The 24292-nt window shown below is 52.7% G+C and overlaps 1 protein-coding gene across 2 annotated transcripts in view; it reads right to left on the reverse strand.

Annotated features, from left to right (window-relative positions):
• Positions 1 to 17280: 17280 nt before the first annotated feature.
• CLCN4 (chloride voltage-gated channel 4) overlaps positions 17281 to 24292 on the reverse strand; it is a 45222-nt gene continuing 38210 nt past the window's right edge. For both annotated transcript variants that reach the window (XM_037512726.1, XM_037512727.2), the window contains 2 exons: positions 20423 to 20639; positions 17281 to 17881 (listed from right to left, as the gene is read on the reverse strand). In XM_037512726.1, the coding sequence (XP_037368623.1) occupies positions 17791 to 17881; positions 20423 to 20639 (308 nt within the window). In that variant the 3' untranslated portion in view covers positions 17281 to 17790. The remainder of the gene's footprint in view (positions 17882 to 20422; positions 20640 to 24292) is intronic.

Below are 24292 nucleotides of genomic sequence, written 5' to 3' on the forward strand. Positions count from 1 at the left end.
AGGTGGGATGATACTGGCCTACCTGTAGACTAGAAAATGTGTCTAATTGAAAGCAAAATATGGTCATGTTTACCCTGAAGAAAGGTGGGCACAGAATCCAGCCAGATACTCTCACTCCTGGGAGATAAACGCTCTTGAGAGAGCGGACTGGTTGATTAGAGTCGCCGTGACCTGGAGGGACCAGCCCTTGTTATCCACGGGAAAGCCCTTCGAAGCCTTCTTTTTCTAAGTCTACCACCACCACTCCCCCATGGGTGAGCCCAAGTCAGGTCCCCAGAGCCTGATCTGCCTGGTGCCTTTCATCCAATAGGAACCCCCGTGCCCAAGCCCTTAGCTCACCCTGTCACCTCACACCTTCAGCTGTACCCGTGCAGCTGCACCCGCACCCTGTGCAGTCACAGGAACTCAGAACAACTTTGACCTCAGTTCCAGCCGCTCACTTTAGCTGCAGCGGATGGATTAACAGGAAAAGACACTGAACGAGCTCCTTCTCTAAGCTACGAAGCAGAGATCATATAGCCTCTGCCTGTTCGTTCCCCCGCTGCAGACATGATTGTAATAGTGTTTGCTTTAAATGCGTCCCTTAGGATCGTGGAGAAAGTTTTACGACGCTCCTGGCGAGGCAGACTAGATGGTGAGAGCAGCACAGAAAAGCGTTGTTCTTCGTGGTCCTGCGGCCTCTCAGTCACCGGAAGTCAGCCTGGAGAACCGGAGCTTCGCTTTGGCTCCCGTGAACGCAGGGCATGCAGAGTCACACCCGGAATGCCTTCTGGTTCTCGTTCGCTCAGAAAAACAAGGATTTTGTTCATTCTTGTTTGCCTGCCAGCAAGAAGAACGGCAGCGTCGGCTCAGATCCGTCCTATCATAGGACTCGCAAGCCAAGCTTTCCCGAGGCTGGCTTCCGGTGGCCTTTTATAGACCCATAATTTTATGTGCCACCTTCCCATAAAATTCACTCCCAGTTTGTAAACCCGAGGCCAATGGCGCACAGACCAGGTGTTTGGAGACAGAATAGACTCCGGGAAATGATAACGCTCAAGCCTGAGTTAATAACACGTTTCTTACTCTCCGGGACCTTGGACTTCAGCTCAGCGAGGCGAGAGCCGAGCCCCCAGCGAGGGAGCGCCACCCCTGCCCCCGAGGGGTCTGCTGGCAGACGGCGGTCGGGGATTCACGCGGTGGCCCGCAGGCTGTGCCCAGGGTCAAGGCCTCCGCGAGGAGACGCCGTCCTGCCGTGGCGGCGGCACGCCGGCTCCCTGCCCTGTGTTTGCCTCCCCGCCTCCGAGACGGCCCGTGCAGCCCGCGCCCCGCACTCGGTCCGGCCCCCAAACCGAGGGTGTGGATTTCAAATCCAGGTCTGTCTTTTATTTCCAGGGCCAGTGTCAGCGCGGGGGTGAGCGAGCCCTGCTGATCCCCTCTGGATCAGTCTCTTCTCCAGCTGCCCGAGCGCCCGACTGCTTCGCCAGGAAGCAGGTGCCGAGATGGGGTCAGGACCACAGGGAGAGTCGGGGAGTCCACCCCGGGAAAGAGGGGACACGGGACAAGGCTGAGTGAACGCCAGACCTCGCTACTGACCTGCCAGTTTCACCACCAACCCGACGGGGAGCTCCAGAGCCAAGACCGCCTCGGGGGGCCCAGGGTGAGTGGAGTGCTGCGGGCTTCGGAGCGTCGCCTTGCTCAGCCCTTTCCGGGACCGCCCCAGAAGAGCAGGGCCTTGGCTCTGCGGCTGGGCCTTCAGCCAAACACGCCGCCAGCTCAGCAGCAGGCTTTTGCTTGAAGATCGGAGGGTCTGAGCGGGACACTGCCACGGCCGCCGCCACCAGCTCTCTCCCCCTTGGGAAGAAGCCCGCGCCCCAGAGCCCGTCCCAGCAGTACACAGTCAAGGCCTGCGTTCCGCCGGTCACAGAAAGGAGCACCAGCCCTGAGGAGAAGCCATCGAAATCGGCTTTGAACCTGAGGCATAGGGTGGCGAGGGTCTGGCTCCTTCTCTGCTGAGCTCTTGGGTCACATACGTTTGTAACTTCTCGAGTACACCATGTGGATACGCCCGTCTGAGGAGCAGGTGGCACAAACCCAGTCAGAGACGGAGCAAGAGGGGAGAGGTGGCTTAGAGACTTGGCGATGGGGCCTAAGGCACGTCCAGAGGCCACTTCGCCCCCGCTTGGCTTCTGCCCTCACTCTCGTCCCTGCCGCCAAGATCAGATCCACGCAGGCTTGGACCAGCCTCCACAGGTGTCACCTGGCTGGGTTACCACCCTGGGACTTCTCTGAAGCTGCAAAGTCCACGTCCTACCCTGGGACCTAGGGAGCCTGCTTGGCACACGCACGTGTGAGCCATAGAAATTGAATGAGTCACGGGCCCCCGTGGGGCCACACTTGGTGAACTGGGGACAGAGCCAAGATTGAATGCTTCCCCTCTCCGTCCCTAGAAGGACACGCATTCCGTGAGACCCCCTTCAAGATCCCACAGCGTCCAGATCATTTCCCTGGTGCCCAGCAGGTGACGATGCATCTTCCACTTAGCTCTCCAGCATGCCCCTTCCCACATGGCTCCCGAATAACCCGCCAGCATGCCAACTTTGTCTCCGTGCATTCGTGAAGGAACCAGTCTATGACATCTAACACTAACTGAACACCTGGATCCAGCTGTTCCTGAAACAATCCCTTTGGACTTCCCAGTTCCTGGAGCCAATAAAATTACTTTCCTTTTTTCTTCTTCTTTCTCTGCCATGTATGTATCTCTGTGTGTACTTTAGCTAGTTGGAGTTGATCCTCTGAGACTTGCAATCAAAAAAGGACTCACTCCCACAACTCCATTTTCCTCTTCTAAGTCACTCATCACCCCCATCACAACACCACCTCCATACTCCCAACACTCTGTACCCCCCCCAGCTCCAGGAAGATGACTCATCATTGATGGTGCCTCCCCATATAGTAGATGCCAAATATGCCAACCTATCAGTGTTAGGAATCTGAAGTGTGTCTCTTCTAGACAGCGTGTTGATTTGGCAGTGCCTGGGGGACCAACAGCTGCATGGAAACAGGAAATTAGAGAAGTCGATCTCTAACAGAGCCCTGGAGCTAAATCATGGCCAAAACCAAGAGCCTGGATGAGGTCGCTGAAAGAGCATGTAAAGACAAGAAGGCCAAGGCTGGAGCCTGCAAGCTCCACATTTCCGGGCTGGAGCAGGACAGCGCTACTCTCCAGTTTGCAGGCATGTTACAGAGGCCCCCAAGAATCTCGGCATCAAAACTTCAGGTGCTGCGGAAGGTAATAGGCTCCTGGGGCAGCAGAGCCCTCACAGAGTGCCCCTTCCCTCACATGCAGGTGCCATCTGTCTGGGCATCAGCAAGGATCTGGACAAGGGCAAAAGCGAGCCGTTGTCACATCTTCAGTCACCTCCAAGGCAGCTCCAGACTGACTCCCGCCAGGTCAGGCAGGACTGTCGAGGGTGGGAACACGGTCCTGGAGGTCTGCAAAACACTTTCTGTCCTCTTTCCCTGCCCAGGACTCATCTGTTACCTTTGATTTCCTGTTCCCCCGTGTACAGACCTCCTGAGCTTCTGGTGGTTGTTGATCACCTCCCTGGCCAAGCAGCAGGCCTGAAATGTACTTTGCTCTGAATTTGTGCACAACAAAGGAGTCGGGAAAGGTCCGCAGGCTTTGCAGTGCCATTCAAGATGCATCAGGAGGGACTGAAAAGGGGGCGGGAAAGGATGGACATTTCCACAAACCGGGTGGAATGGGCCTGGGGAGAGGCAATGAGCGCGCAGCGGAAGGAGGCTGCAGGACAAGGGTGGCTGCAGGAAATGGGCGGTGACTGCTGATCTCTGAGAAGGCATTTTAATGAAGTTTTGAAACAAGGCAGGAATACTTGCAGACAGCCAGCGGTCACTCCTGTGACGGCAGACCATTTTCTGGGGCTCTGCCTAGGAAGGCATTTTGTCTTACCCAGCGCCTCCACACTGCCAGCGCCAGACGGTTGGCACACAGCGCCGAGTTCCTAACGACATTTGAAACTTTGAATGTTAGAGTTCTCTGCTTTTTTTATTCTTTCCAAATCCACCGCTTCTAATACTTGCCTTTGAGGATTACCAAGAAGAAGACAAGATCGATTCGGTGGTCACCACTCCTAAAACGTTACCTTGCCAAACTAAGCTACACATCACCAGAATAAGTAGGACCTGATACGTGCTCTAACGGTGGCCTCGGGATGCCGAGAGGTGGAGAAGCAAACATCAAGTGCAAAAGGCAAAGACATTCAGCTCTACCCCACCCCCGATTCCGGCTTCTCTTGGGTCTGCAAGTTAATTTGCAAAGAGAAGCTTGGTGGCGCCATTTTGCTGGGCCCAGGTGTGTTAAGAACTCTGGGCTAGTTCAGCACAGGTAGTGCAGCCCTGATCCACCAGCACCCCACACCTCAGCCCTGCTCCACCCAGCGCTCAGACCAGGCCCCAACCATGGGACTGGTCTCATCTGCTGGAGAAAAGTCTGCAGCAGATGGCAGCTGCCCATCAAGGTGCCCACCATGCAGCGCCAGCCACTGCTGCACAAAGGGTGGGGTAGCGGGCTGCTCTTGTTAAATCAGAACCAATGGGAAGCTTCGATTCTGCCTCTTGGCTTGCCACGTCTAACACGTTTACTCTCTGGCCCTTTTCAGAAACACTTTCACGAAGGATTAAGGATGAGGTGAGAAGGGCTGGGGACACCGAGAGCTGCTAGGCGCAAGCAGAAGCTCTTGATCTGCCTTCAAGAGAGACGGCGACATGGTTAGGTGCCGGGATACACACCCTTCTGGAAGTTGCCTTCAGTTTTACCTTGTGTGCCATTTGCTCACCAGCCTTGGTTATATTGGGTATTTGAATGCCACCTACTGGACACGAATGGCCTCCGCTCATTGGAAACCATCAATCACATCCCAGACTGGGCGGCGCCAGGTGGCACGGCAGGTGGCAGCTGGCTGAAGGGGCCCCAAGTCCCCTGAAAGTCGTCCTGGGCCACAGTCAAGTGTCTCACTCCTGCAGAGCAGGGCCTCAGCCTCTTGGTGGCGAGGGCTGCCCTGTGCATTCCAGGGTGTTTCTTAACATCCCCGGCCTCTGTCCATGTGTGTGGGCTGCCTTGTGGCCATCCCAAAAAATATTACCAAGTCCTACCCCCGGTGCCCATGTGTGTTGCTGTTTGGAAATAGCATGTTTGCAGGTGTAATTGGTTAATTTGCAGATGGCCGTGAGATGAGGCCATCCCGAATTCAGGGTAGGCCTTAAATCCAAAGACAGGCGTCCTTACAAGAGAAAGGAAAGAGTGGCCTGAGGCAGAGACATGGAGGGAAGGCCGTGTGGAGAAAGGTAGGGATGGGAGTGGTGTGGCCACAAACCATGGAATGCCAAGGAATGCCAGCCACCCCCAGAAGCTAGAAGGTTCTCCCTCAGTCTCTGGGAGGGACTTCTGCCCTCAGAACTGTAAGAGAACACATCCCTGTTGTTTCAAGCCCCCCAGTTGGCCGTAGTTTGACACAGAGGTGGCAGGAAATTGATTCCACCCACTGGGAATCCACAGCACCTGCCCCCACGTGACACCAGGTATTGCCAGATGGCCCCTTAGGAGCAAGAGGATCCCTGGTTGAAATCCACTGCGTTGGCATTCAACGCTCTGAAATCTGAAGGATGAGAGTCTTCCAATCTAGGAGGAAGGAATTCCTGCTGCCAGGCCAGTGCCCAAGCTAGAAGGCGGGTGAGACCAGGCCGGCGAGGCAGTGGGGGCGGCAAGTGGGCACACGTAAGACAATGATTTGAGTTCCGATATGAAGGATGACCACCAGAGAGCTCTCTCATGATCCGCCCTGATGACGACCGTCTTGGAGCGGACGTCCGGTGGGTTGTGGAACTCTTCCACGATCTCTATCCAGTCTTCTGCTGATGGGCATTTAGGTTGGTTCCAAGGGTTGGCTTTTTGGAGTCTTTTTGAATTCAGAGACAGCCCTCTGCGCTGGCCGCAGCCTTCCTCACAGGAACACGGAGAAAACGAGCCACTTCCCCGGGGCCTGGCACGTGGAGCACCTGGATGAGGGCCGAAGCGCCATGCTTGGAAGCCAGCGCTGCCCGGGGGACAAGCAACGGCCACACGAGGTGGGGAAGTGGGTCAAAGAAGCTGGAGACCTAAAATTTCTAAAGCGACCCACAGCACAAAAGCATCGCCTTTGTCCCAAATCCCAAACATCTCTGTCTCAGGAAGGCCAGAAGAGATTCCTGTCCCCCTGCCCAGTCTGCCCGGTTTAAGCCTGGGTGTTTATTTTTTTTTTATATTTGTAACATTTTCTAATGTCACTTTGCTTGTTCAACACGGATCTTGATTCATAGTCACAAACATTTTCGGAGTCACACAAATATGCAGTGCAGTAGGTTATGACACTGGAGGATAAGACAAAGAGGAAAAGTCTGTTCAGCCAGTGGTGTATGGTGAATGTTTCCCAGCGGGGGCCACGGAGCCTGGCTTTGAGTATCTGCTGATTTCTATGGGGTAAATATTCCCAGCAGGGCTGGTTTCAAGCAAGGAATGTGACATTAACCAGTTTGCAAGACTCCCGCAAATTTAAGCGCTGGTTTTGTGAGTGAGTACGAGCTGACTTCATCACACCACTGCCCACGCTTCTCGGCACTGGTAATAATAACTGTAATAATAACGCTCCTTTGCAAGGTACGGTTCCGTCTAGTCCTGTCAGAGACTGTCTTCCTAGTGAGTCTTAAGTGAGGATGGCTTCTCCCAGGTACAAGATCTGGCCTAAAGGTCTTCGTGGGAGTGCAGGGTGCGAGAGCAGGTGTGTGCCAGCCGCTCTGCACCAGCACCTGTGGCGTGGGCACACGTGGTTTGTTACTAGGTGCTCCAGCATGCAGTCTCCTTATAAAATATAAATTAGTGTGCTTATTCCCCCGATACCATGCCTCAACATTTGGCCTCAGCCTTCCTGGAGCCCTAAGAAAGGAACGAAGCTGTAAGCAGTGCTGGGATTGCCTGCAAACCCCGCGCCTCCCTGTTGGGAGCGTTTGTGCTGGTGATCGTCAGCCATCTTGGATGTCACTGCAGAAAACAACTTTTTGATCCACTTCTCTAAAGATTCCGATTCTCTTTTTATCTACGTTATGTGTTTATTCCCCTCCAGGCGTGGTTTGGGAGATTTTTCTACTAAGTAAACAGAATTACTTAAAGTTCCTATATTTAAATGAGAGAGAGAATCTGTTAACCAAATCCAGAAACTCTGAAATTTAATCTCACGTCTATTCTCTTTCAACATTGAACACCGAAAGAACTTTCCAGTCAGTGGGGCATTTTTCGCTTTCATGTGACATGTTCAGTAAAGTCTTGGGCAGGGATTTCCCGAGCCATTAGTTTCTGAGCCATTTAGAACCTGCTACACTTCCTTGCAGGTTCAGTGTGATCAAAGAGCCACCAGGGCGCAGTCTTCAGAGCCCACTTTCAAGTTCATTCTCCGCGTGTCCGGGTTCGTGGCCGAGCAGCCCTTCTCAGGCCATGAGACACCAAGCTGAGGACCATCTTCTTTCGACACAGAGTGTTTCAGATGACATTTTACACAACCGGCCAACAGTTCTCTTTGGGGGAAAGAATTCTGTCTCCAGGGCCTCCCCGGTGGCGCAGCAGTTGAGCACTGGGTTGCAAAGCTGCCCGCAGCCTCTGCAGCACCGGTTCGATCCCCGGCTGCTCCCCGGCCACGGGAGGAGGGTCCCGCATGGCGCGCAGACCTCTCCTGCCGCCCGCTGCTCCCCTCAGCAGTGTCCTTCGGTCCTTCTGCCTGCTCTGCTCCCCGCTCTGGTGAATTCTCTCACCCTCCCGCACTTCTGACTGTACCCAGTGCTTGTATAAATAAATAAATAAATAGATAAATAAATAAATAAATCTTTGAAAAAAAAAAAAAAAAAAAAAAAAGAATTCTGTCTCCAGTAAACTCTACCAGGATTATTTTCTTCATCTATTCAAAAAGGTCATAACTAAAACAGGTTTTCAACACTTTATCCATTCTTCAAACATACATAATGGTTATCACCCATATCCAAGCTGCCAGAACGGACACTGAAGTAAGAGTGGAGACAGCTCCTTGACCCTGACAAACTCATCGATTCGGCCAAGAAAGCCAACCCCGTTTTTTCACCTTCAGAACTCCCACTTCAGGAAGCAATACTCCACATCAGCTCTGGGCAGAGCCACAAGCGAGCGCCTCTGCTTCTGGGGACTGGATGGGAACTTCCAATCCAGCTACCATGGAAGCGAGGCCAGCTCTTGCTAACTCTGGGAGTCCCACTTGAATGCCAAGGTGCAGACTCAAAACTGTCTGGAGCTCACAGCCCGGTCCCCTCAACCAGAGCGTCTGGCGCTTCCATTCTGTTTCCAGCAATTGCTCAGACAAAGCGCAGACCAGATCGTGTGGCTTCGCCCGACCACAGCCCTTTCGGGGAGTCTGTCGTGGTTGTTGATACTCGCCCGCACCCGCCTGCAGAGTCCCCCTCTCTGCTTCTCTTCTCCCATCGCAGCTGGTGCTATGAGCCTTTGCTTTCCCGGGACTGCCCGGCGTCCCTCCTCCGGGAGACCAGCGCAAGGCCTTGAATGACGCGTGTCTGGATGGGATTTTCAGATCAGAAGTGGCAGTGCTTTGGGGGGGGGGGCGGCTCTGCGAGGGACTGAGGCCAGGCTCTCCACCCCCATGCCACACCAAAGTGTCCCTTCCCACCGCCGCCACTCTGCTCCATCTCGGGGACAATTTGCAGCTCATATTACAATATGACTTCTGAGGCCTTTGAAGTCCCAGCTGCAGGGTAAAGGCACTGCAGTGATTAGGGGGCCCAGGCCGCTCTGGGAAGGGGGTGGTTGCAGCGTCGAATATGAAGTGCAATTAAAAAGGCGCACCTGGGCTGAAATGGCAGCAAAGAATGTGACTTTGGCTCCAAGCAGAAGGGGCCCATTTAATCACACAAGAATGTTCATCTCTGCAAAGTGCTTGATTCCGAAAAACCCAAAACTTACATAAAAAAAAAAAAAGACGCCAACACCCCGCCTTGCCAGCACAGCTGAGGAACGCGCAGCTTCTTGCCCCAGCAGGGCACCCGAGGTGAGGTGCAGTCGCGGAGGCTCCCGTTGGGACCCTGGGGAGATCTTTCTTTCTTTTTGCTGCTCTGGTGTCTTGAACTTCCTCCAGGCCCCACGATCCTTACCTTTCCCGTCCCCCTCACAGTCCCCTCCACCCGGGCTAGTTTTCCAGAGGCGGAACCTGTTCAGGTGCGGGCACACCCGCTTTTCACTTCGTATCCCCGCCGACGCTTCCCACCACCTCAGACCAGCGGTTCTCGAACGTGAGCGGCATCAGGCGGGACCAGAGAATTTGCATTTCCAAGGATCTGCCAGTGGCTGATGATGCTGCAGGTCCAGGCAGCCCACTTTGAGAACCCCTGGGTTCAACCTACCAGTTTGACTCCAAGACTAATTTGAGCTGAGGTGAGTTGTCACGTTGCAGGGAAAAGGGTCTGGACTTGAAATCACCAGAAGAGCCAAGGCCATGCCCTTGTCCCGCCCTGCTACCTAGACTCACTTGGGCAAGACCCTGGCGCCCAGGGCTTGTCAGGCGCCACCACACGGAGGAGTCACCCAGTGACCCCACCTGAGTCGAAGGAGTCAGAATCTCAGGGGCGGCCCAGCGCATCCGCACGTAAACGCTCCCCGGGTCCCCAGGCTCTCGCCCTCGGCGTCAGCTTCGGCCTCTGAACGTTGAAGGACCCGAACATGGATTAATATGAACATCCCCTCTAAATGACAAAGTGCTAGACCACTTTGTGCGGTTTAGTCAAATGTGTGGTGTCACTTTCCCTGGAGAAAGCACGAGAACATTTTAACAGAGGCCCCCGACACCCCCGTTAGCACCCAAGTCAGGACAGATATAGCAAGTGCGTGTCCACTGCCCGCTATTTCTCCCCAACTCCTTCATAGCAACGGGCTGAGACTCCACCATTAACAAAGATGAAATCTTGCCCTTTGAGACAACATGGAAGGAATCTGAGGTGAAGCTGCTAAGCAAATTAAGTCAGAAAGTGAAAGGCAAGAAACAGATGGTTTCTTTCATGTGTGGAATATAAATAATCAAAGCACATGAACTCACAAATCACAACAAAAATAACTAGAAGACTGAAAAATATAGTGGTTATGGGTGGAACTTTGGTGGGGGGAGGTGATGCTTATATTCACATAGAGGTAAAAATGTGCCCCCAATTTATAGTTTGGTAAGTCAATGAAAACAAAATAGTAACTGGTTGAGACTCCTGCCCCGTGGAGTACCTCCGCACTTGGCAAATCCCTAGAGAATGTTCCTTGATGGCCACGCAAACCGCCCACAGCCCTTCCTGGAGATACTTGAGCATTTCCAGGGACTGACTGAAGCTGAGAAACGTCAGGAGAGGAAGCCTGCTCACCCAAAAGGAAACAGGTGGAGGCCCTGAGCAAGCAAGTGCGAGTGTGAGGAACGAACATGGAGTCCTGAAGAAGGCAGGAATGTTCTATAGCAGCAAGTGTCCTCTGGACTCAACCTGTCAGCCAGCCTGCGGGACGAGAACTTATGGTTGTGTTTTCAATTTCTCTGACAGAATCTGTTTGGATCGAGGATGGCTGTTTAATCTTGGAAATATGTGTTCCATAACAAACACTGGAATCGCATAGAAGTTGCTCCCCTCATTCTGTGAGCCAAACCCTGACTAAAGGGGTTTGGAAATCCCCACAAGGTGCTCTCAGCTTATTGCTCATTCGGAAAAAAAATTTTTTTTTCTTTCATGAAATGCAATGTGGAGGAACTGCCAAAAATAGATGCTTCCTATCTGCCTTCACATATGGTAGCTCCTTTCTAGCCAATTAACTGCCAATGAACTGGAGAAGAGTGTCGCACCAGGCAGGCTGGGCTCCCCTGTGGCGGCCGCAGCGCGGTGTCTCAGGAGGACATGGAAGTTTCTGGTCTGGTCTTAACTCGTGAAAGCCCAGAGGAAGACTGACCCAGACATTTATTTGCAAGACCATTCTGGTAAGCTCTAGCTAAGCCCCCAGAATTAAAACTGATGGCTTGTCACCTTCTGGACAAATCCTGTTTGTTCTTTCGTCCCCTCTGGCTTTTAACTACAGCATGTTGAAGGGAAATATCCAGGGCCCACGAGAGGCTGGTCTTTCATGAGTTTTATTAGTGAGACTTATTTCTACATTAAAACCATGCCAGAGAGATTTTTCTGTCTGGAAACACAGTGCCTATTGGGTTTTCAATTGTCTGAGAATAAGCGAGTTCCACGCAGCCTGGATTGGGAGCGCTCTTGCTCCGCACTTGAAGTTGATCAACAGTTTGGAGTCCATGCACGTGTGTGTTCTTCGACCGTCCCAGTCAACAAAAAGTGACAGAGAAATGGAGCTGCCCACCAAGCGGGCCCTCTTTCTAGCAATTTCCCAACGATGTGAGGAGATGGGGTAGATACACGCAGATTCTTTGGTTCTTGTAGGACCAGATAAAGACATGGGCCTGAGACAGGAGCTGATTTGGAGAGGTTTTCTGACACCCCTTAGGAAATGTGAGTTTTGCTTGTTTTGCTTCATTTCGGTGTTTTGTTTTTAATGACTGAAGGAAGAGTCGGGAGGGCAAGTGGCCAGCCCAATCCATGCCGAATTTTAGGAATTTCAGGAGTCTTATCATTAAACCAAAGTGTGATAGGTCCTTCATCAACACAAAAGTGATTCGTGTCCACTTAAAGCTGCTGGGAGGACTTGCTAATGGGAGGTGATGCTGCCCAGCGCTGCACCATCTACCCCACGCCCAGTACTTTACAGTGACTGCCTCAGTTAATTCGCAAGCCGTGCTGCTGGGTCAAGAGCAGCAGCTCAGCCTACAGAGAAGGGAGACCCAGCTCAGGGCGGTTCAATTCCCCTCAGACATTCACACAGCCGAGAGGCAGCGGGGCTGAGAGTCACGTGCAATGCTTTTGGCATCTAAGTCAGCACCGCTCCCTGAAAACTATCGAATCCCTGTTCGAATGTTGGCTCTGCTTGCTGTTAGGCAGCCACGAGACCACGGGCGTTGCCAGGCACGGACTTAATACCAACAATATGCTAAGGGCTCGATTTACATCTCCAACCCTAGAGAGTTCCCTGAACTCTGTACCTGAATGTCCAACAGCTCCTCCAATGTAGCACCTCCCTGTAGGGGCCGGAATTGAACATGGAGCAGTTTTTCTATGATCCAGCAGACCAGGTAAAGGAGGAGTCAGAGCCCTCCGTGCCTTTTGCAGGCTTTTATTGGGATTTACCCGGTACGCAGCAGGCAGGGGTGCTGGGGGGCCGGGAGGCTGGCAGGCCTCCCAGCCCCCAGCAAATCCTCACTCTATCTGGGCTCTCCGGCCTTCTCTGCTTCTCTTTCGGCTTCTGCTGGCGTCCCCGTGACGCCGCCCTTAAAAGCCCAGTCTCAGCCCAGGTGAATCCCATCTACCTAGGCCCACACCCTACTCCAGGTGCCGCCATCAGGCATGCACTCAGGACCGCAGGGATCCATCATCTCTCCTGATGGCGGGAGGGCAGAAAAGCCTGATACCTTTTACCTCACCCCACACTCCCAAACGGGGCTCCCCATCCCCAGCCCATCACAGTAAAAGGGCAACTCGGCGGCACCATCTTGGAAATGGATCCAGAATCAAGAACATCAGTGGAGCGAGCCTCTATCATCTCTCACCTGTTCGCCACAGACTCCTGATTTTCAGTCTTGTGATGCGACGGCCCACGTACACGGCAAATCAGCTCCTGTCTCAATTCCATGTCTTTGTCTGGTCCTACAAGACCCAAAGTATCTGCATGTACCTACCCCGTCCCCTCAAGGGAAAACAAAACTCACTTCAAATACCCCCATTATCCCTCTCCGGGCACCATACGCCTTGCAGCTGGGCATCCAGTAGTCTAGGCCTCTTTCAACCTCAGGACATTTGCACACTCTGTCCCGTGCCGGGTGTCGTTCCCCAAGCTGTCCCCGAAGTCGGCACCCTCCCCTAATCAGAGGTGACTCCTGTTACCACTCGACCAGGTCAAGGATATGTGGGCATTCTGGTTTTTTTTTTTTTCCCCAAAATTCCTATGTGCATAGGCAGGAAGACCACTGAGCAGGTTTTCTGATCCCATGCAGACCGGGTGAAGGAGGAGTCAGAGTCCTCAGTGGTTTTTGCAGGTCTTTTATTGGGATTTACCTGGTACACAGCAGGCAGGGGTGCTGGGGGCCGGGAGGCTGGCAGGCCTCCCAGCCCCCAGCAAGTCTTCACTCTCTCTGGGCTCTCCGGTGATCTCTGCTTCTCTTTCGGCTTCTCCTTTGGCTTCTGCTGGCGTCCCCGTGACGCCGCCCTTAAAAGCCCAGTCTCAGCCCAGGTGAATCCCATCTACCCATGCCCACACCCCACTCCAGGTGCCGCCATCAGGCATGCACTCAGGACCGCAAGGATCCATCATCCATCCTGGTGGCGGGAGGGCAGAAAAGCCTGACATTTTTCCTTACCCTACACTATGAAATGGAAATTCTCAAAAAAAAAAAAAAAAAAAAAAACCGCTAAGGACATAACTCAAGCAAACGCCTGGGGTTCCTAAGGTAATGAAACGTTTTCTGCCGAAAGGGTGAAAGAAGGTATGAAGGTCAGCCCAGCGCCCGAGCCGTCCCCCAGCCTTGGCTCCGTGCACAGCAGACACGGTGGAGCCGGGACAGCGGGCCGCGCAGGCCGGGGAAACAGGCAGCCCCGTCTGCATCTTTATCCGGCTGTCACCCGCCAGGCAAAGAACAGGGATTAGAAAGCTGACCGGGCGACGTGACAGTCTTAGTGGGTCTTCAACCTCGCCCCATCCCAGTGGCCACGGGATCAGGTTCCCTGCGGGTCCACTGGGTAGAAACACAGCGGCTGGGGAGAAATCAGCCTCTCCCGCCCACGGCACGGTGCCGAGGACTCTGCGCCTTCCTTTTTTAAAAACGGGGTTCAAACATTTAATTTTTAATAAGGTGCCAACATTTGCACGGTGTTAAAGTGAAAAAAAAAACACAACACTGCTTCGGGGTCGTTCCAACGCCAAATGCAAACAGATCGTGTAAAAGTGGCTGAGAGGCGCGACCCCCCTCCCGGGGCAGCATGGAAATGGCGGTTATTGCGCTGGTGAAGTGGAGCCTGGTTAGTGTTCCCCGAGTCAGATCTACAGGCGCCCCCGCCATGTAAGCCATTTCAGAGGGCGGAGGCTGAGGTGCCCTGAGACCGTCCGTGCAAAATTAAAACGAAGCATATTACAACTATGGGGCCTCGGGCTTCTCATCTTCTCCAACTCAGCCTCTGATGACAAACACTGAGCAGAACATGCACCTGTGGGTCACTTAAAGGAACCGCTTCTCACCTGAGTGAAACAAATGACTTCAAAATGTGCAGTTTCTGGGTCTTACTAGGCCCCAGAGAGATTAATTACATGTCTTCTCTGGTGGAACACACGTGAGGTCACCTGGTTCTAAGTGACAGCAAACACTGAATATTAGTTTGCTTCTAGCACATTCCCTGTCCCTAGAAGCCCACGCACATCTCTGTTCCTGGGAGGGCATGCTGAGAAGCACAGGCAAGAAGCTGGCACATCACGTGGGGAGCCTCTTTCTTTGGTGATCATCTTGCTCCCACACGTTTCCTCAGTAAGTGACAGGGAGCGCGAGAGGTCGGGTGACGGGCCTCATTCAAGAACTCCTTTCCATTCTGTATTTGTGTTTATTTACATTTTAAAAATGAATTCAGAAATCATCCAGAAAGTTCTACAAATGTCTAAACCCTTTGGTTCTGGCAAAAGAAAAAACATGTTATTCTGAGAAACGTTTATTTCACCTCCATACCCAGTTCTACTCATCTTGCTCATCAGATCACCCAGTAAGTCAGATGGAAGCTCTCCAGTTACCTCAGCCAGCAGCTTCAGGATCTTACCCACGTATTCTAACAAGAGTGACAAAGAGCCCGCACCATGGTCCCCACTGAATTTGTCTGAGACCCAGGGCTAGTGGGCCAGGCGGCTAAGTTACTCTGCTAGTCCGCACTGCCAAGCCCCTGTCCTCAACCGTCACCTGTCTGTCTGGCCCCAGCCTTCTGTGAAGGAGCCTGGGCCTCACCAAACAACAGGTTCAACTTATGAAGGAAAACAAGATGCGGCTGAGTCACGTAACATTCCCAACTGTTCCCTGTGAGTTCACGGCCATGTCGATGCTAAGCCTCAGGAGGACACAACTCCCCTCGGTGACCTTGGCCCAGAATAATCTATGTGCTGATGGCCTCAATGGAATGAGGAGATTGTGTGGCCTCACTGGCCGTTGGCTCTGGGCACATCTCGTGTTCCCTTTTGAAGTGACCTGTCGCAGCTAAAAGGGCATCCTGGCTTACGGAAAGCTCTTTCGGGGGCCATGTGGGAATAAGAGGGCACTGCATGAAGCAATCTTTAAGATCTCTGAGGATTTCAAGTGCAGGAGAATCCAGCTTCACTTGCACACGCTCCACGGAAAGCCCAGTAATGACACTAATACCCGGATCTGCTGCTCAACACCCATGCAGAGGCGGCGGCCACGCGTCTCATTCTAGCACAGGCCCAAAGGTAAAATTCTCTACCACCGCCGGGCACCTGCACACTCATGTGGCGATCTGCTATGACTCGAGTTGGCTAGTGAATTACAGAAGCAAATTTTCCATTATTTGTCAGCAAGATCTGACTCAAGGCAGAGAACCTATCAGTCTATTTTCTTACTAGACGGCTCACAGAACCCTGTTTGTAGCTAGGTTTTTATCGAAAAGGAACATTTTTATGAGGGCTAAGAAATGATGGATTCTGAGTGGAGTTCTCTGAGAGTGAGTGGAGGACTGTGAAATGAGAGTGTTTGGCGGAGGCTGGCAAGGAGAACAGGAGTCAGGGAGCACGACGAGGGCAAGGTGGTGGTAACCAACGCAGCAGACAACATTCCCCATACAAGGGCCGATCTCCCTTCCCTATTAAGAGAACCTAAATCCGGCTCAGAGAGCAAGATGCCTCACTAAACATTTTCCTTTGAGACGCACGTGCAGCCAGGGGGACTCGGATGACAGAACTGGAGCCAACAATGCCAGCTGGGCATCTCCGGGAAACCCGTGCTTTCCTGGCCAAGACATTGCACCTTCTACTTGCCACTTCCTCTCTTCTTACTTAGAAAGCAGCATCATCCCTGGCGGGTCAGCAGCCATTTTGTGACTGGGCAGCACTGAGCCCAAGGACAAACGGTAAAGATGGTGAAAAAAACATGCACAAGTGTGGGCCCTTCAGCTAGTGCGAGTTCCCAAGCCCCAGGCTTCCTATTCAGCTCTCATTGTTTGGTGAGTTTTCTGTGAGTTGCAACCAAATGCACACACGTCGATACCCATAACGAGAGTCACAAAGATGAGGCTGGTCAGCGAAAAGGGATGAACTTGGTATAAAGGGAAAGGCCGGGGGCGAACCGCACACAGATCACATGGTGAGCCTAAAATAGCTTCATTCCTTCCTGTCCAAAAGACAGAGGTCCTGAGAGCAGAATATATGGATCGCTAAGTTCAAACACAGAGATGCCCAGTGCGCCAACCGACTGTCAAAAATTTAACTCTGTCCTTCTGTGCTTTGATTGCTAGGATGAAAGCACATGCTTATGCATTAAAGCTGGACATTTTGCATCCTACAGAGAAGAGAATGGAATAGATTTAGAATCAATTTAGCATTTCTCTAGCAATCCATTTGAAGGAGTTCCCACTGAGAACTCATAAGCCTCACCCTCTCTGCGGCCAGATTTAATAAGATCAGAGAGGAAAAAGAAGTAGCCTGTTTAGACATTGTATATGCTATTTGGAAATGAAAGCACACTTATGGCAAGCTGGCCATGTAGAGCCCATGGAAAGCGCCAGATAGATCAACATTTAAGAATGCACAGGCAACAGTAATAAATAAATGAAGCAAATGCAATGGGGTTGTAAATCAACGAGGGGGTGTGTATGTCCTCAAAATAAGGGCGCATCCCTTTGTATGGCAGGAAATCCAGTGCAGCATTCAACACGCCCAATAGTTTGCCGTGCAGTCCCAAGAGGCTGGTCTTGCGTAGAGAAGTGATCTCTTCACACTTGTCGTAGCAGGCGACCCTGATGTTGGTTCACAAACTGATGGACAAGCCAAACAATAGGCTGGAAACAGACGCAAGGAACGGGACGGTCATGAGTGAACTGGGCTTGCGTGCTGCTTTCACTAAGCTCACATTTAATCGCTTTTCCCTTTTCCAAGAAAGTGAGTACAGTTGTCGGTAGCCCGATTCAGGAACCCAGCAGCACAAGTTCAGGACCCGATGGGAAGGATGTCGACGTGTCCACACCCCTTTGCCTGCTGGACTCGATGCTTCGTAAACGTCAGCTTCGCGCAGAAGGGGCACATTTCTTGACTCAGCATTTGGGCTGTGTCCCGGTACAAAGCACACCGTTCACACCCACCCGCGCGCCCACAGCAGTTAGTAGACTCGTTAAGAAACACAGCTTGAAACTCAAAAGGGGTTAAAGCTATAAAATGCCTACTCTTGATGGATTGTTCTTTAAAAAAGGTTTCATCGCGCTTCTCTTCCTTGCAAACCAAGTTTTTGTTTCCGCTGTCTCCAGCATACGACCATTCGTTGGGGTAATAACTTATTATTTATTTATTTTAAATGACACAGTTGTGTTTTTCTCAAAATAATCGCCACCTTGTTTCTAATTAAACATGATGGATTCAGGGTCCTGGTTTGCCATCTGGGCCATATGTCTCAGAACATCCTTTTTTGTGATGATGCCAAGAAGTCTCCTGGAGAAGAAACAGAATGGAGAAAAGGAGTCAGCCTTGCGCTAACGACTCAGGTCTGTCCCTCACCTCCGGCGTCCTTCCCACTGGGGCATGTGGAGGGAGAGCATTTCCCAGCCTCCCTTGCGGTCGGATGGGGTCACCCGACCGAGCTCTGGTCAATGACTTGAGAGCAGAGGTAAAAGAGGCGACACCACCGCCCCTGCTCGCCTTTCCTTTCTAGACCCCTGCGGAAAACTCCGACCCCAACTCGCTCTTGGGCTTCCTTCTGGGACCAAGACCTCCCTGGCTCCTGGTCGAGTTTCACCTTGGACTCAAGCCCTGCGGATGGCCAGGGTCAAGGGGACAGGCTGGAGCGCTGCGCCTCGAGTGGGGAAGGCACCAGGCGAGGGAAGACATCAAAAACGCAGGCTGGCTTGAGCCCGGCCCGCCTGGCCGCGAGCCCGAGGAGATGAGAGCCCCGCACACGGGCTCCCCCCAGCACTAATGTATCAGCATCTGTGTTTGTTTAAAATACGGAGAGCGAGAGCGAGAGCGAGTGTGCGATTTTGTTTTCTCGTGGAACATTCGGAGCCAATTTCGGCACCCAGATCTTCACAGGAAAACCTCACGGGGCTCCATGAGGTGCGAGCAGGCGTTAAGGGCAGAATTTCCTGCCAAAGCTGGAAATTCCAGTGATAACTGACGTTGGATTATTATTTTAAAGGAAAGGAGAAACTGCTACACACTTGAGACCACACAGGGGATCGCAGCAGTGTTAGGCCGAGCGCTGGAAATTCAAGTACATCGGCAGGCTTCAGGGGTTCGCAAAGTGGGGTTTCCCGACCAGCAACACCTGGGAGCGTGTGAGAAATAGACATTTCCGACCCCACCCGGGCCTGAGGGATCAGCAGCGGCGGCAGACCCCCAAACTCTGGGCTGAACCTGGCGGCTTAATCCTCCCGGGGTTCTGAGGCATGTTCAAGTTTGAGAAGCACTGAGTTCCTTTAAAAGTCACCAGCAGAAATGATCTCCAGCCTCAAAAACATCTTTGCTGGCTCCTCACGGATGGCCCTTTCTGTGTTCGGGGGATAGCAAGCCTGCAGGGCAGGCGCTCTCTGGGACAATGCGCAAATTTCAGGCCCTGCTGAACCCTGGGCTGCGCCACCAGGCGGGCAGAGAGAGCCAATGGAGTGAAGATTCTCACCGGGCCACCCCAGGGGCAGCGGAAAACCCAGGGTCCCCTCAGTGGCAGCACTAGTGACAACTGGAGTCCGATGAGTCTTTGTCCCTGGGGGGCTGACCCGTGCACTGTAGGGTGCTGAGCAGCACCCACTAGATGCCTGTAGCACCCCTCCCTCCACTTGTGACACCCCAAATCTCTGGGGGGGCAACCTCAGTCTGGTTGACAATGGCTGGGATAAACCAGAGTGTGCCAGCTCTAGAAATGGCAACGCCCTTAGAGCTAAGCTTCTGGATTCTAGAAAGGTCTAAACTCCGTTGGATACCATCGTCTGCACAACCCCTCCCGCCCCCACCAATAATGGGATGAACTGGGCAGACACGCCATCTGAGCCCATCTCTTCCTCTTCGAGGTTGTGGAATTGGGGGCACACCGCTGAGCCCAGAAAATGACCCAAAGGAGCCTGCACCCCTTGATGTAATGAGAGAGCTTTTCATTTTTCTTATCTTGAGAAGCAAGAACTTTTTTCTCCCTCCTTTTTCATGTTCACAGTGGTTGTTACTATTTACTGTTTTAATTGTGGAAACACCGAAAAGCACACAAGCAACTAGTTTCCTGGTGCAAAAGCAACACTGCTGGGGCAGCGACAGAGCCAGGGCCACCGAACCTCTCTACTCTCCCACATCAGGCGTTCTGGAAGCGTGGCGCTGTTTCCAACAGGAGACGTACTGGGGACCCATCAGAGGGCGATGTGAACTTCACACGTACCTGGGTACGAGTCCTTCCAGCAGAGCCTCTAGGTGCAGGCAGGACCGGGCACCCGGCTGAGCCCAGGGCAAGGAAGCCCACAGACACTGCCAACAGCAGCCCTCAGGCCACTCCCTTCCACAGAGCACTTCAGGCCTTGTTCCGGCTGAAGCGACATACTGATTGTCGCCTTTCTGGACTTCTTAAAGATCTAACGTGTGTGAAGTGGTGCCACCATTTTGGTGCGGTGCCATCTCTGTCTGAAAGTGTCACTGATAAAGCCATCGAGAGCCATGGGCCTAACTCACCCACATTTCTCAAGAGCCCCAGCGTCCCCGGCTCACTTTTGCAGAGCCCGGAGTTTCCTCAAGCCATGCCCAGGTGGGAGGTAGAAAGCACCCGTCCCCTTGGGCTGCTTCTGGGACTCACCCTCCAGCCTCGGACAGGACAGCAGCGACCAGGCAGCACCGCCCGCCAATCCCCACCCCACCCCGGGTGTGCAGGCCACCCTGGCCACTCCGGGCTAAGTCCCCACGGCTCCCTGTGCATCTCCAAGTGCCGGGGCACCCACATTCTGCGGCTGGCCCTTCATCCTATTCTCCCGAGTCTGGCCACCTTCCGGCCCACTAGCTCACCCGCTCCGCGTCACCAGGCACTGCCGGAGCCCCAGCTTCCGGAAGATGTCCACCACCGTCTCCATGGGCGTGTGGTCCGTGACCGTGAAAGGGCTGAGGTTCAGGACACGCCGCAGCTTCAGGGGGTGCGGGCTGTTGGCAGGCAGCTCAGGAGGCTCCTCCGTGAAGTACATGATGGAGTTGCTCACGATGCCCTCCTGCCTCTGTCTCGCATTCTCTAGAACAGCAAACAGGAAACATGAGGCCCCGAGTCCCCTCGCTTAGCAACTCTCTGGCCCCGTATCCACAAGAACACATGTCTTCCCTCCGCCCACATGCTAGAATTCCACAGGAAAGGGGTTCGGAGGACAAACTCCACCTTCTCAAGGAGGGGTTTCAGCCAAACATCTGTGGAATCGGCACCTCGCTTCAGCTAGTGCGGTGCCAGGCCCCTGCTGTGACCTGAGCACTCACTGCCAAAGTCGTGAAAGAGGGGCCTGACCAGGATGGCTCCTCGGGGGGGTTCACCACTTTCCCCCTGAACTCCAGGGCACCTCAAATGGCCCAGGCCCCTCTACCCTCACTTTCCCAACACTCCCTCACCTCATCACAGGCTAAAGTTTGTCATGACAAAAAACCTCACTTAGCTGCCAATGACCTTAACACATTGTTTCCTTACACACACACTTGTAAGTGGCCACGTGGCATCATGAAGCCGACAACAGACCAGGAAGACTGTCGCAGGCTCGCAGCCCAGAAACGCAGCCCAACCCCAAACGCGAGCCTAGGGACCCAAGAAATCGCCCCAGAGAAACCGCGGGCGCCACAACCTTGGCTCTCCTCACTTAAAAATGGGCCATTTCGTGGATTTCGCAAAGAAAGATAGTAAAAAAACAGTTATGGTAACAATTAGCCCATTTCTATCTATAGGCAAGGCCCTGGGAAAGAAAGTGGAAGAAAAGTGGGTAACAGGAACTCATTAGAAAGACAGCTTTATGCTACACGAGAGCCCGGGCTATTTTAAGTCACACGTGAAATAAATCCATTGGTCTCAAGCTATTTCTCCAAGGCGATTTTCCTTCCGTTGGAATTTTAATCTTTCTTTTAGTTCGTGGGAAAAGGTTAGGAAAAATGTACAGCGAGGCTTGCCTTAAAATGGATCCTGGCTTCTATAACACAGTTCTTGCCTTCTCAAGGAACCACTATTCACCTATATTGTTCTTTGAAAAATAAAATTCTAACTTTCTGCTCTCGGGCCAGTTGTGGCAGTGGAGGGCGGACTCCAGTGGAAAACCGGCAGCCTTTGGGGTCAGGCTGAACTTGCAAAAGGGTCTCTGTTTAACGAGGAACAGAGGGCCCTGCGCGCACGCCTGGTGTTCTCTGCGTCCGGTTCAATCGAGTTACATCAAATGGGACGGGATTCACCCACCACTGCCAGTCGACTGTGTTCACAACAGGTTTCCAAATGTGGGGGCTCCCAACATGCACGGCACACTCGTCCCCAAAATCAAGATGATTCCCCAGTGCTGAAGCACCGTGGCCAGGAGGCAGCAGCCAACACGAACTCGTCTGCTCGCGCCATCGCTTCCCTAATCCCCCAGCAAGCAGGTGGCGTGTGAGGAGTGGGCAGGACACAAACCCCATTCGAGAACCTTTCTCACGGACGTGTTAAACCCCTTACAGAACCAAACCCCACTCAGTGGACTAGGGATCCCCTTGTTAACATAAAGAACCAAATTACATTCCCTCTACGCCTACTGGCTGGGTGACAAGCCCTGATTCTAACCACAGTCACTTCTGTGAATCCTCGCGCACCAGGGCAGCCCAGTGCCCGACGACGCTAGGGGATCTGCATCCTGTGCCAACAGACTCATCTGCTCACTCCACGGCAGACGCAGAAGAGATTATGTGCCCAGTGCATCCATGAGCCAGTGCGTCAACGTGTGGATGAAGGAGCCAGGACATCTACCGAGCGTCGAGGCACTTGGCCCTGCCCGCCTTGTAGAAGACAGCCTGTGGCATGGGCGGGTCAGGAAGGCGCGCCCACGAGCTGCTCACTGAGCGGGAACAGAGTCCCCGGCGGGCTCAGAGCGGAGATGAGCTGGGCACCCCACTGCCCCACCCGTGGCAACTGCTGCTCTCCGCACGGCTCTGCTCTACCCTTCGGAACTCTGCGATAAAGACTAGCCTTAAAGGGGCCTCCCTGGTGGCGCAAGGGATTAAGCACCACACTATGAAGCAATCCGCAGCCTCTGCAGTACGCGTTCGATCCCCCGGCTGGCCAGAGAGCACATGGCGCAGCAGACCTCTCCTGACTTGCCCACAGCTCCCCTCAGCTGTGTATTTCACTCAATCTGCCTGTTCTGTGCCTCACTCTCTGGTGAATCCTCTCACCTCCTGCATCTCTGGCCTGTACCCCAGCTCCTGTATGCATAAATAAATAAATCTTTAAAAAAAAAAAAAAAAGACTAGCCTTAAAGCTTCGAAGTCTGGGGGTGAAGGTGCTACGGACAGGCCAAAAGCCGGCGAATGGAAAGAACCGGCAAGAATGCTCGTCCTATCTTTCTAGTAAAGAGAATCCTCTGCTCCTGGTTTGGACAAGAAATCTTCATCAATCACCAAAATCTCCATCAGTCGGAGAGGGGTGAGACTGGCTACGGTCATTTCTGTCCTCCCAGCTCCTAGGATGGCACAAGCGCACACGACGCACGCCCAAAAGCACTTCCTGTGTGAAGGAGAACCCAGCTCCCCACCCAAGAATGATCCAGAACTACCAGAGTGTAGGTTCCCAGAGCCCAGGGATTCATGGGAGTCTGTGTTAGAAAAGAAAAGAAAAAAAAAAAAAAAGACAGCCCAACACTTACAGTGTCAGACAAAAAGGGAGCGCATTCATTCGCCCTGGCCTGCCATGGGGCTGAGAATGTCAGTCTCCGCTTTCCCTTTCGCTTCTGATTTCCTTCAGTCTATGAGTGTGCAGTAATTTCACTTTAAACGATGAAATAAACGTCACTTTTTAATGTTTTAAAGATCAACTAATTAGATTGTTTTTAAAACTGCTTTTACTATAGTGGAGGTCTGTATTCTACCAAAACTAGCATGAGGGTCCGAAGCTCCCGAAAATGATGTATATTTTATGAGTACCTACACCAAAGCTATTCAACTTGACGTTCCACTTTCTAGCAGGAAAATGATGATAATGCCAAATGCAAAGGGTTAAGAAAGTGGTGGCAAAGTGAATTTCACAAACCATGTTAGGTCAAGGATTTTTAAAACTGGAAATAGTCGCCTATCCAGTAAGCTATTACAATGACTTCAAAGCAAGTGTTTCTCCACCAGGAGCCATCTTCCCACACCCTCAGGGGACATCTGGTACTATCCGGGGACCTTTCTCGGTGTCACAACTGGGGAATAGGGTTGCCACTGGCACCCTATTATGTAGAGACCAGGGATGCTGCTCAACACCCTACATGCAAGACGGCCCCTCTGAACAAAGCCACAAATGTCAAGATCGAGAAAGTCTACTTAGGAGTAATCGTGCCTTAAGGGGGGTAATACTCATCATCCTGTTCATGAAAATGCCGCCATCTTGGGCCTCCCTGGTGGTGCAGGCGGTTGAGCGCTGCACTGTGAAGCTGTCCACAGCCTCTGCAGCGCGGGTTCGATCCTGGCTGGCCTGCGAGAATCCACATGGCGCAGCAGACCTCTCCTGTCTCGCCCACTGCTCCCCTCAGCCGTGTATTTCTTCAGTCTGCCTGTTCTGTTCCCTGCTCTGTCTCTGGTGAATCCTCTCACCCTCCCGCACATCTGGCCTGTACCCCAGTTCTTGTATAAAAATCAATAAATCTTAAAAAAAAAAATGCCGCCATCAAACAGACATAATGATGAGAAAGG

This window comes from Talpa occidentalis, unplaced genomic scaffold (assembly GCF_014898055.3).
Source record: "Talpa occidentalis isolate TD23 unplaced genomic scaffold, MPIMG_talOcc4v2.1 talOcc4.15, whole genome shotgun sequence".
Taxonomy (NCBI): Eukaryota; Metazoa; Chordata; class Mammalia; order Eulipotyphla; family Talpidae; genus Talpa; species Talpa occidentalis.